Source organism: Scylla paramamosain, chromosome 49, assembly GCF_035594125.1.
Source record: "Scylla paramamosain isolate STU-SP2022 chromosome 49, ASM3559412v1, whole genome shotgun sequence".
In the NCBI taxonomy this organism is placed as follows: Eukaryota; Metazoa; Arthropoda; class Malacostraca; order Decapoda; family Portunidae; genus Scylla; species Scylla paramamosain.
In genome coordinates this window covers 900,001-912,500 of record NC_087199.1, presented here as the reverse complement: position 1 = coordinate 912,500, position 12,500 = coordinate 900,001, and the positions used below count along the sequence as shown (strand labels likewise).

General features: G+C 48.6%; 1 protein-coding gene across 1 annotated transcript in view; it reads left to right on the top strand.

The window, feature by feature from the left end:
* The window catches only part of LOC135095467 (DENN domain-containing protein Crag-like), a 37,255-nt gene that overhangs the window by 21,072 nt on the left and 3,683 nt on the right, over window positions 1–12,500 (top strand). The window contains 12 exon segments of the mRNA XM_063996316.1: window positions 1,878–2,792; window positions 4,081–4,254; window positions 6,717–6,863; window positions 7,601–7,750; window positions 7,897–8,145; window positions 9,656–9,804; window positions 9,991–10,157; window positions 10,330–10,476; window positions 10,570–10,734; window positions 10,858–10,952; window positions 11,099–11,274; window positions 12,295–12,500. The exon segment at window positions 12,295–12,500 is cut by the window's right edge and continues 3,683 nt beyond it. Coding sequence (XP_063852386.1) covers window positions 1,878–2,792; window positions 4,081–4,254; window positions 6,717–6,863; window positions 7,601–7,750; window positions 7,897–8,145; window positions 9,656–9,804; window positions 9,991–10,157; window positions 10,330–10,476; window positions 10,570–10,734; window positions 10,858–10,952; window positions 11,099–11,274; window positions 12,295–12,437 — 2,677 coding nt within the window. The 3' untranslated portion in view covers window positions 12,438–12,500.

Sequence of the window (12,500 nt, the reverse complement as noted above, 5' to 3'; positions counted from 1 at the left end):
TTATTTATTTATTTATTTAGTTTTTGTTACTCTTGTGCCAAATTTCCGTTCCCCGTTTTCTATGAAGGCAACGCTAAAGAAAATAGAGGAAGAGATGGAGGGTTGGAGGGAAAGTAGCAGGTTTGGAGGAAACTTTACAGGTGTGGAGAGAAAATCAGTAGGTTTGGAGGAAACTTTACAGGTGTGGAGGGAAAATTCTTCAGGTTTGGAGGTAAGGCTTAATTAGCACACCTGTAGCAGCTGTGTAGAGTAGACAGGTGTGTGTGTGTGTGTGTGTGTGTGTGTGTGTGTGTGTGTGTGTGTGTGTGTGTGTGTGTGTGTGTGTGTGTGTGTGTGTGTGTGTGTGTAATAGTTTAGTTAAGTCTATCCTCTTGGTCTTCCATTTTCTTTAATATTTTTCTTTCCTTCGTTTTCTTTCATTACTGCATTTAAATTATTTTTATTATTATTATTATTATTATTATTATTATTATTATTATTATTATTAGCAGCATTTAATTGGCATATATTTTATTTCAGCGTAAATTTACATGACTCCTCCCCAAAAATATATATGTAATTATACATTTATTTTTATTTTATATTTTTAAGTTAATGGGGCTTAGGTCAGATATTTAACGGGATCAAGCGGGTGACTGACTCGTTTCAAGATCAAGATCAAGTGGTAGAAGTAGCAGCTAAAGTTTTCGTTATTTATGGCCAGACGCAACGAAAAAAAAAAGTTTGCAAGACAGAAAGAGAGATAGAAACGAAAGAATAAGTTAATTTTATTTTTTCCGAGTCACAAAATATAAGAGAGACAAATATAGGAGTAAAGATCAGAAATTTTAAAGATAGCGGGGAAAATCGAATAGCATTGAAAGGTTTAGGAGTCCGCCCCCTTTTAAATTTTAATGTTTTGCGAACTGGCGAGGGTTTAGGAAGTCACGCACACACACAAACGAAAGATCAAGTCATTCTGAGTGGGAGATATTCTATAGTGAAATACTGGTAGCTACACTCATTAGAAGATACTGGCATTTAAATTTGAATGTGGGAGCGCGCCGTTGTGCTGGTGTTGCGGGCAGTGTGGGGGTGTAGTTCCCGTTAAAATATCGAGAAAGACTGAATAAGAGGCTGATATCTCATTACCTGTGATACGAAGCTAAAAAATATGCATCACTTTAACCATATGTGTCTGAAAATGCCAAGGAATTGTGGGAAAACTATTAAGCTGTGTTTAAAATGTACGTTTCTGACCCACCCCACACCAAGCCTAGCACATTCAAATTTAACACCCCCATAACTTTGAAACCACAGCGTTACCAGCATTGCACCACAGAGTACACCCAACTTAAAATGACGTAATCTTTCATCTCCGCAAGTGTGGGCGCCCTAACTCATGAGACACCTTGTAGAAGATACGTAGATCACTGTTACTGCTTGTCAATCATTTTCTTGTCAATAGTTGCGTGTCTAAGCCCCATTTATTAATTAAGGTTTACCATATAAGGCCCCTAGATAAGTTAGGATCCCCAATAAGGGTGTAATAGTCCTTTAAACACCCTCTGTATGGCATCTACCCCCCTCCCCGTCCCCCCCTGAAAGGTTTGCAAAGGGGGGACTATTGCAAAGTGGATTTATCTCATAGAAAACGCAATAGATTAGATTTGATAGAGAGAGAAGGAATGCCTTGTGCCCCCAATGCCCCAGAATGCTCCAGTATACCACAAAATACCCCAAATTGCCCCTAAATGTCCCCAGTCTACCACGAGATACCCTAAAATGCCCTTAAATGTCCCAAATGCCTCACTAACCCCCTCAACCCCCCACGAGAGTTCCGGTAACACCCCCGTGCCGCGCCAAGCCGCCCTGAGGTGACCCGCACGTGTCCACAGGTCAGACAGCTACGGGAGTGACGCCAAGATAGTGACAAACCTCCTACGCCTGACCCGTGTGGAGATAGAGCCCTTGACGCAGGTGGGGCGGGGCGTGGCAGCCAGCCAGGACAGCCTAATGGAGGAGGGGCGGGAGGAGGAGGAGGAGGATGACCGGGAGGAGGAGGAGGAGGACCGGGAGGAGGAGGAGGCGCCCAAAACAGGAAAAGTGAGAGGATTTTTCAGCCGTGGGACCCCCGAGCGCCTGTCCAGTCTGTTCCGCCGCAGTGTTGAGGGCGCAGAGGGTGGCCTGCGGGGGCTGTGGCGGCGGGGCGGGGCTAACCAGACCAGCCAGTCCAGCAGAGACTCAGGCAGCCCCGAACAGGACCCGGGGCTGCCTGACGGGAAGGCGGAGGAGCAGAAGGAGGAGAAGGACCAGGAGGAGGAGGAGGAGGAGGAGGAGGGGGAGTGTAGCTGCCCTGAGGAAGATGATAAGGACGAGGCTGGGGAGGACTGCGCCCCCCCAGCCACCCCACCCCAGCGCTCTCCAGTCCGGTGCCCCCCACACTATTCCCCCGTGCCCTCCAGCCCCCGCCGCACCCCCGTCACAGAAAACGACCCTTTAGGAGCATTCAGCCCCGTCACCCCGCCGTCCCCCGCAGCCCCCCCGCCGCCCCCCGCAGCCCCCCCGCCAGCCCCGGAGAAGAAGGCCAGGAGGGGCAGCCGCCGTGTAGGCCGCAGCGCCACCTTCACTGGGCCAAGCGGGGCGCCTCCCTCCACCCCGCCCCGCGCCCCGCCCCGCCGCGCCTCCAGCTCCCTGTGGGTGCTCCCTGGGCCCCCACGCTCCCCCCAAGCCACGGATCAGCCCCGCCCCGCCCCGCAAACCACCACCATCGCCACCGCCACGCCGCCATGGCCTGCACTGAAGTTCCTGAGGTACACACACACACACGCACACACGCACATACGCGCGCACACGCACACACGCGCACATATATACGGGCCTTGCTCCTGCCCCCCCTCCCCCCTCCCCCTCCCCGTCCCCAGTCAGTCAGTCAGTCAGGCAGCCCACGTGCGCGCGCATTCACTAGGTTGCCAAGAATCAAATTTTAGTTATTATTATTATTATTATTATTATTATTATTATTATTATTATTATTATTTTGTTTATTATTATTTTGTTTATTATTTTTATTATTATTATTATTATTATTATTATTATTATTGTTGTTGTTGTTGTTGTTGTTGTTCTTGCTGTTGTTATTTTTCCCACCCTCCTCTTCCCCCCCCTTCTCTCCCGACTAGTTCATTATTATTATTATTATTATTATTATTATTATTATTATTATTATTATCATTATCTCATCTACACTTAAGCCTGTCTCTTCTAAGCAGTAGTAGTAGTAGTAGTAGTAGTAGTAGTAGTAGTAGTAGTAGAAATGTTTATATGTAAATTATATAAATAACATTAATTTATTATTATTATTATTATTATTTAAATTGGCAAAGAATTATATTAGCAATTACTTTCATTATTATTAACTAAAGTAACAGTAATAATTATAATACATTTTCATAATTACAACTATTATTATTATTATTATTATTATTATTATTATTATTATTATTATTTGTTTATTTGTTTATTTTCTTGCATCTACGCCTTTTGACAATACTTTTAATAATTGCATCTTGTCATAGTTACATAGATTACTCCTATTATTATTGTTATTATTGTTATTGTTTGTAATTGCAACCTGCACACCTGTTATAATTATTTGTTGTAGCTAGTGTTGTTGTTGTTGTTGTTGTTGTTGTTGTTGTTGTTGTTGTGTATGTATATGGCTGTGTGGGTGTGTTTGGACAGACAGACAGACAGACAGACAGACAGACAGAGAGAGAGAGAGAGAGAGAGAGAGAGAGAGAGAGACGGGGAGAGAGAGACGGGGAGAGAGATGGGAGGTAAACAAAGAGGCAAGCGGAGAGAGAGAGAGAGAGAGAGAGAGAGAGAGAGAGAGAGAGAGAGAGAGAGAGAGAGAGAGAGAGAGAGAGAGAGAGAGAATGGACAAGACACAGACAGACACACACACACACACCCAAAACACCCTTAAACACCCCAAAACACCCCAAAACACCCTTAAACACCCCAAAACACCCTTAACAGCCATATACTACCTCTCTCTCTCTCCCTAACTCACACTCTTCCTCCTCTTCCCTCCTGCAGTAGCAATAGCGCACCAGGGGGAGGAGGAGGAGGAGGAGGAGGAGCAGGAGGGGGGGGGATAGGGGCTGCTGCTTCAAATATGGCTACTGTTGGGTTAAGAGAAGCATCCAGACAGATAGAACACCTGAGGGTACAGTACCTGGAGCCTGCACTGTCGGAGATGGGGCATTACAGGTAAGGGCGTGTGTTTTGGGGGTGTTCTGGGGTGATAAGGTGTGTTTGGGCTATTTTGGGCTATTTTTGTGTTTTTTTTTGGGCTATTTTTGTGGTTTTGGGCTATTTTTGTGTTGGGCTTTTTTGTGGTTTTTGGGCTATTTGTGTTTTTGGGCTATTTTTTGTGGTTTTTGGGCTATTTTTGTGATGGACTATTTTGTGGTTTTGGGCTATTTCTGGTTTTTGGGGTATTTTTGGGGGGGCTCTGGTTTTGGCCGTTTTTTTATTTTTTTTATTTATTTTTTTTTTTTTGGGGTGGGGGGGCAGCTTTTTAGGTGTATTGGGCGGCTTTTTGGGTGTCTTGGGCTGTTTTTATTGTGTTTTGGGCTGTTTTGCGGTTTAGGTGTGTTTTGGGCGTCTTGGGCTGCTTTTTGGGTATTTTGGGCTATTTTGTGGTATTTTGGGCTATATTGTGGTATTTTGGGCTAGATAGGGATGTCTTGGCTGTGGTGGTGGGACTAACTGCTAATATAACTCGCTGAATGGGTGTTCCAGTACAATGTGGGTGTTTTTGGGCGTGTTTGGGCGTGTTTACCTTACTTTCCATGTGGTTTGAAGCGGGAGAGTGTGTTTGGCTGCGTTGAAGTGTGTTTGGATGGGTGTAGCTGCATTAGAGAGAGTTTCTGGGTGTGTTTGGGTGTTTTCTTGGGTCTCCTGTAGTGTGTGTGGGTGTTTGAGTGTGTTTGTTTACGTTGCAGAGTGTTTGGGTGTGTTTGGGTGTGCTGACAGTATGAAATGGAGATTCTGGTGTGTTTTTGGTGTTTTTTTGGTGTGTTTTGGGGTGTTTGGGTGTGTTTTGGGGTGTTTTTGCTGTGTTTTTGGTGTGTTTTGGGGTGTTTGGGTGTGTTTTGGGGTGTTTGGGTGTGTTTTTGGTGTGTTTTGGGGTTTTTGGTGTGTTTTGGGGTGTTTAGGATGTGTTTTGGGGTGTTTGGGTGTGTTTTGGAGTGTTTGGGTGTGTTTTGGGGTGTTTGGGTGTTTTTGGTGTGTTTTGGGGTGTTTTTGGTGTGTTTTGGTGTGTTTTGGAGTGTTTTGGGGTGTTTTGGAGTGTTTTTGGTGTTTTGGGGTGTTTTGGTGTGTTTTTGGGGTGTTTTGGTGTTTTTGGGGTGTTTAGGTGTGTTTTTGGTGTGTTTTGGAGTGTTTTGGGGTGTGTGGTGGTGATGTATGTAAGGGGTCCTCTCATTGGCTAGATTTTAGGGCCTGTTAACCAATCAGCTGTGAGTATTATTGTTGTTGTTCTTGTTGTTATTATTATTATTATTATTATTATTATTATTATTATTATTATTATTATTATTGTTGTTGTTTTGGTTGTATATTAGTGCATGTGTTTGTTTGCATGTGTGTGTGTGTGTGTGTGTGTGTGTGTGTGTGTGTTTTGTTTGTTGTTTGTTTGTTTGTTTGTTTGTGTGTATTTTTTAATGAATATGTTTATGTATTTGCATGTGTAGTATTAATAACACACACACACACACACACACACACACACACACACACACACACACACACACACACACACACACACACACACACGTCTCATCAACTCCTCTCCTCTAAGTGAGTGTCTTCAGCCTCTCTCTCACCGCCGCAGTGTTGCATATCTAACTGTCTTCTACCGCTATTTTCACGCTAACTGCTCTTCTGATCTTGCTAACTGCATGCCTCCCCTCCTCCCACGGCCTCGCTGCACAACACTTTCTTCTTTCTCTCACCACTATTCTGTCCACCTCCCTGATGCAAGAGTTAACCAGTATTCTCAGTCTTTCACCACTATTCTGTCCACCTCCCTAATGCAAGAGTTAACCAGTATTCTCAGTCTTTCACCACTATTCTGTCCACCTCCCTGATGCAAGAGTTAACCAGTATTCTCAGTCTTTCACCACTATTCTGTCCACCTCCCTGATGCAAGAGTTAACCAGTATTCTCAGTCTTTCACCACTATTCTGTCCACCTCCCTGATGCAAGAGTTAACCAGTATTCTCAGTCTTTCACCACTATTCTGTCCACCTCCCTGATGCAAGAGTTAACCAGTATTCTCAGTCTTTCACCACTATTCTGTCCACCTCCCTGATGCAAGAGTTAACCAGTATTCTCAATCATTCATCCCTTTCTCTGGTAAACTCTGGAATTCCCTGCCTGCTTCTGTATTTCCACCTTCCTATGACTTTAACTCCTTCAAGGGGGGAGGTTTCAACACAATTACCCTTCAGTTTTTGACCACCGCTTTGGAAACTGTTCGGGGACTAGCATTTAAACACTTAAACACCCAAAAACACACTTAAACACCCCAAAACACACTTAAACACCCCAAAACACACTTAAACACCCCAAAACACACTTAAACACCCAAAAACACACTTAAAACACCCCAAAACACACTTAAACGACCCAAACCATCCCTAACGACCCTCTAACGACCTCCACAGCCCCGGGAACTTCAACTACCGCCGTAACGAGCTCATTTCCGGGGGCCTGAGCAGCATGAAGTCAGCTGTTACGAGTCTTAGCAAGAAGTACAATGAAATCAGAGATGCAATTGTTGCCACTAACACGCCTGTTCGCGGCGCCCATGGGTGAGTGTGTGTGTGTGTGTGTGTTGGGGGGGTGTCTGAGGGGGGTGTGGGGCTGGGGGGGTAGGGACTAGGGTGTTTGAAAGGGTTTAAAGGGTTGTGTGTGTGTGTGTGTGTAGTAAACTTATCTTTCATTAAAAAAAAATCATTATTATTATTGTTATTGTTGTTGTTGTTGTTGTTGTTGTTGTTAAGGTTGATAATTCTGTGTTTTCCAGCCTTAGTATGAGCCTTCCGTCACCAGGCTTCTTTGACACGTACTTTGGGTAACTGTGTGTGTGTGTGTGTGTGTGTGTGTGTGTGTGTGTGTTAGTTAGTTAGTGTGTGTGTGTGTGTGTGTGTGTGTGTATTAGATAGTGTGTGTTAGTTAGTGTGTGTGTGTGTGTGTGTGTGTGTATTAGATAGTGTGTGTTAGTTAGTGTGTGTGTGTGTGTGTGTGTGTGTGTGTGTTAGTTAGCGTGTGTGTGTGTGTGTGTGTGTATTAGATAGTGTGTGTTAGTTAGTGTGTGTGTGTGCGTGTGTGTGTGTTTTGGCTAACTCTGTGTGTGTGTGTGTGTGTGTGTGTGTGTTAGTTAGTGTGTTTGTGTGTTTAGGTAGATTAACATAATTTAAAAAGATAAATTATTATTATTATTATTATTATTATTATTATTATCATCATCATCATTATTATTATTATCATTATCATCTCTCTCTCTCTCTCTCTCTCTCTCTCTCTCTCTCTCTCTCTCTCTCCACAGAGGCCGCGGCGGGGGCTGGGACGCAGGAGGGGGGGTAGGCGGTCCTGATGGTGACGATGACTCCCTCCTAGATGGGTTCTGGAGCCGAAGAGAGAGTGGGGATGTCATGGGGGGGGCAGGCATGGAGGAGGGGGGGGGGAACTTTTCTGGGTAAGTAGTAGTTGTAGTAGTAGTAGCAGTAGTAGTAGTAATTGTTTTGTTTGTATATTTTTTTATAATATTTTGAATTGCAATGTTTATAACCTCTCTCTCTCTCTCTCTCTCTCTCTCTCTCTCTCTCTCTCTCTCTCTCTCTCTCAAGGCTTCACCACAGACATCACCACAGCTCCCACAGGCACAGGGCAGGGTGGTGCTGTGGACGGGTCGGCCCACAGCACCGCGCCACAGCAGGACCTCTTCCCTCCCCTGGGCTGGGATGCTGCGGGGCCTTACTGTGTTGGAGTGTGGCTCACCTCATGTACAAGGTGTCACAATTGTGCTGCTTTGCTTTATGATGAAGAGATAATGGCTGGATGGCGGCCTGATGACTCCAACCTCAATACCAAGTAAGTTAGGTCAGGTCACGTCAGGTCAGGGCAGGTCAGGTCAGGGCAGGGTAGGTTACGTCAGGGTGGTGTTGAGTGGGGTTATGTTGGGTTGGGTTAGGTTAGGTTTGGTTTGGTTAGGTTTGGTTTGGTTTGGTTTGGTTAGGCCAGGCCAGGTTGGGTTGGCCAAGCCAGGCCAGGGTTAAGCCTGGTTGGCCAGGCTGCCAGGCCAAGCCAGGCTGGGTTAGGCCAGGGCCAGGCCAGGCCTGGCCAATTGGCCAGGCCAGGCCAGGCCGGGGCCAGGCCTTGGCTAGGCCAGGCCAGGCCAAGTTGGGCCAGGCCAGGCCAGGCCAGGCCAGGGCTGGGCCAGGCCAGGCCTGGCCAGGCCAGACCAGGGCTGGGCCAGGCCAGGCTGGGCCAGGCCAGGCCAGGCCAGGGCCGCCAGGCCAGGCCAGGGCCTGGCCAGGCCAGGCCAGGGCCAGGCCAGGCCAGGCCAGGCCAGGCCGTCAGGCCAGGCCTGGCCAGGCCTGGCCAGGCCAGGCCAGGCCAAGCCAGGCCTGGCCAGGCCAGGGCCTGGCCAGGCCAGGCCAAGCCAGGGCCTGGCCAGGCCAGGGCCTGGCCAGGCCAGGCCAGGCCAAGCCAGGCCTGGCCAGGCCAGGCCAGGGCCTGGCCAGGCCAGGCCAGGCCAAGCCAGGCCTGGCCAGGCCAGGCCGGGCCAGGCCTGGCCAGGCCAGGGCCTGGCCTGGCCAGGCCAGGCCAGGCCAAGCCAGGCCTGGCCAGGCCAGGCCAAGCCATGCCAGGCCAGGCCAGGCCAAGCCAGGCCTGGCCAGGCCAGGCCAAGCCAGGCCTGGCCAGGCCAGGCCAGGCCAAGCTGGGCCAGGCCTGGCCAGGCCAGGCCGCTGGCCAGGCCTGGCCAGGCCTGGCCAGGCCAGGCCAAGCCAGGCCAGGCCGCTGGGCCAGGCCTGGCCAGGCCAGGCCAGGCCGGGCCAGGCCAGGCCTGGCCAGGCCAGGCCAGGCCAGGCCGCTCAGGCCAGGCCAGGCCAGGCTGCCAGGCCTGGCCAGGCCAGGCCAAGCCAGGCCAGGCCAGGCCAGCTTCAGGCCAGGCCAGGCCAGGCCAGGCCAGGCCAGGCTGGCTCAGGCCAGGCCAGGCCAGGCCAAGCCCAGGCCAGGCCAGGCCAAGCTCAGGCCAGGCCAAGCCAGGCCTGGCCAGGCCAGGCCAGGCCAGGCCAGGCCAGGCCGCTCAGGCCAGGCCAAGCCAGGCCAGGCCAAGCCAGGCCAAGCTCAGGCCAGGCCAGGCCAGGCCAGGGTTAAGCTAGGTTAGGTTAGGTTAAGCTAGGTTAAGCTAGGTTAGGTTAGGTTAAGCTAGGTTAGGTTAGGTTAGGTTAGGTTAGGTTAAGCTAGGTTAGGTTCAGAGACTGCCGGAGACACTGGAATAGAAAGACTTAACCATCTCTCTCTCTCTCTCTCTCTCTCTCTCTCTCTCTCTCTCTCTCTCTCTCTCTCTCTCTCTCTCTCTCTCTCTCTCAAACAGGTGTGCATTTTGTGAGAAGGTGACAGTGCCCCTTCTGACCATCACAATACACAGCTGCCTCCACCTCCCCCGGCCTGACAGGGACCCCTCCACCACCTCCACCACCACCACCACCACCACCACCACTACTGCTGCTACTACTGCTGCAGGTGAGAGGCGCGGGGGGTGTAGCTAGCAGGGATGGTTAGGTTAGGTGTGTGTGTGTGTGTGTGTGTGTGTGTGTGTGTGTGTGTGTGTGAGAGAGAGAGAGAGAGAGAGAGAGAGGGGAGAATTTTAATTTGTAAAGTGCTTTCTCTCTCTCTCTCTCTCTCTCTCAAAATCCCGGGTCATTTCAGGGTCACAATCAGGTCAAGACGAAGCCAATGACCTGGTGACCTCATCTGACCCCCAGTCCACCCGGGGTCACATGGCGCCCAGCAAGACTGACACCCTGACCTCTGCTGCCTCTAGGGGTGACCTGCACTACCTCAAGGACAATGTGACCTCGATAATGCGGAAGAAGGTAGGCGGGGGGGGTAAGAGGGGGTAATTTATTGAATATTATGTTTGTTTGTTTGTTTGTTTTGTTTTGTTTACGTCAATGCTAGTTTTTCTGTTTTTTTTTTCGTTTTTTTTTTTTTTAGTTTCCCATTAAATTTCCGTCACCAATCACTTTTCCCGTCATCCTTTGCCAGGGCGTGCGATGCGAACCTGTCACCGTGCCGTACCTAAGCCCACTGGTGCTAAGAAAGGAGCTGGAGACAGTGATGGGCCACGAAGGAGACGCGTGCCTGACCGAACCAGCATTTACTGACCACCACCCAATCCTCTACTGGAATCTGGTAAGGGGAGCTTTTGTACCCCTTCACTTTATTCGCTAACTTAACCTCACTCAACATATCTCCCTATCTCTCCCTCTCTCTCTCTCTTTGCAGTTATGGTACTTCAGTCGGCTGCGTGTACCGAGTCACCTGCCCGGTCTGTGCCTAGGGGCGGGGTGTGTCAGGCAGGCCACGCCCCCGCACCCCTCCTGGCACTCCGCGGACTGGCAAAATGTTTATATCAGGTGTTTGTGGGACAATAGCAAATACCACGATGAGGTATGTGTGTGTGTGTGTGTGTGTGTGTGTCTGTGTGTATGTCTGTGTGTAAGAATTGGATGTAACAAAAATGATAATCTCTCTCTCTCTCTCTCTCTCTCTCTCTCCGCTACGCCCACACAGCTTGGTCAACCGATGTATATCCAGTGGCAGGACACATACACGCCTTCCCCCCTCATGAGCGCACTGGTCAGGGAGAGAACAAGGATCCCAAGAAGGTGTGTAAGCGTGTGTGCGCATGCGTGTGTGTGCGTGTGCTGAAAAATGCCTTAAAATGAAAAGAAATTGATTTTAAACGGAAAGAAACAGATTAAACTTCTCTCTCTCTCTTCTCTCTCTCTCTCTCTCCCTCTCTCCCCCACAGCGTGATGCAGAGTATCCTAACAGCCCTGCATATTGATGATTTAAGCACGGCCCTTCGTCTTCTGATGGGGGAGGTGAAGAAGAGGCCGTCAGCTTTAAAAAGATTACGATTCCCAGCCTATCGTGACCTTCTGTTCCTTGCCGCTGCCTGCATGCCTCCCCAGCACCTTAACCTCAGTGAGTGTACGAAGGGAGGGTGTTCAAAGGGCGTGGGAGGGTGTCAGAGGGGTTTAACAAGGTGTAGTTGAAGTTGTTAGGGCTTCCAAGGGTGTTTTCAAGGTTGTAATAGAAATTTTGGGAGGGTTTCAAGGTTCTGTTCAGAGTTTTGTGGTCTTAACGGGGTTCAGTGGGAGATACTGGGGTTTTCAAGGGTGTTTTCATGGTTCTAGTATGCAACAAGACTTTGAAAACCCGCGTCACTTCAGCTACAGCCTTTGGAATGTAGAAATGTTGTTAATCTGTCACTGGAACCGTAAAAACACCCTTAAAAACCCGCGTCACTTTAACTACAGCCTTTGGAATGTAGAAATGTTGTTAATCTGTCACTGGAACCTTAAAAACATCCTTGAAAACCCGCGTCACTTCAACTACAGCCTTTGGAATGTTGAAATGTTGTTAATCTGTCACTGGAACCGTAAAAACACCCTTGAAAACCCGCGTCACTTCAACTACAGCCTTTGGAATGTAGAAATGTTGTTAATCTGTCACTGGAACCGTAAAAACATCATTGAAAACCCGCATCACTTCAACTACAGCCTTTGGAATGTTGAAATGTTGTTAATCTGTCACTGGAACCGTAAAAACACCCTTGAAAACCTGCGTCACTTCAACTACAGCCTTTGGAATGTAGAAATGTTGTTAATCTGTCACTGGAACCGTAAAAACACCTTTGAAAACCCGCGTCACTTCAACTACAGCCTTTGGAATGTTGAAATGTTGTTAATCTGTCACTGGAACCGTAAAAACACCCTTGAAAACCCGCGTCACTTCAATTAGAACCTTTTAAAACCGTATTTCTCCCGTTAACAATGTAGAAATCTTGTTAATCTGTCACTGGAACCTTAAAAACACCCTTGAAAACCCACGTCACTTCAACTACACCCTTTGAAATGTGAAGAATTTAGCACTGAGGTGTTGCAAGGTACAGAAATATATTTAAACTCCCTTTCTCCCTCCCTTTCTCCCTCTCTCCCACAGCCGCCTTTGACCGGGAGTACCGCAGGGCCTTTGAGAGAGGAGACCAGGCCTACACACGGCTGCTGGGACGCTGTGACACCCCGCCAACCATTGCAGCGGTGTTTTGTAGACGTTACTTCAGTCAACTTGCCCTCCTGCTGTGATGCTAGGCTGTGGTAGGCTGTGATAGGCTCAGTGCGTGTGTGTGTGCGTGTGTGCGTGCGTGT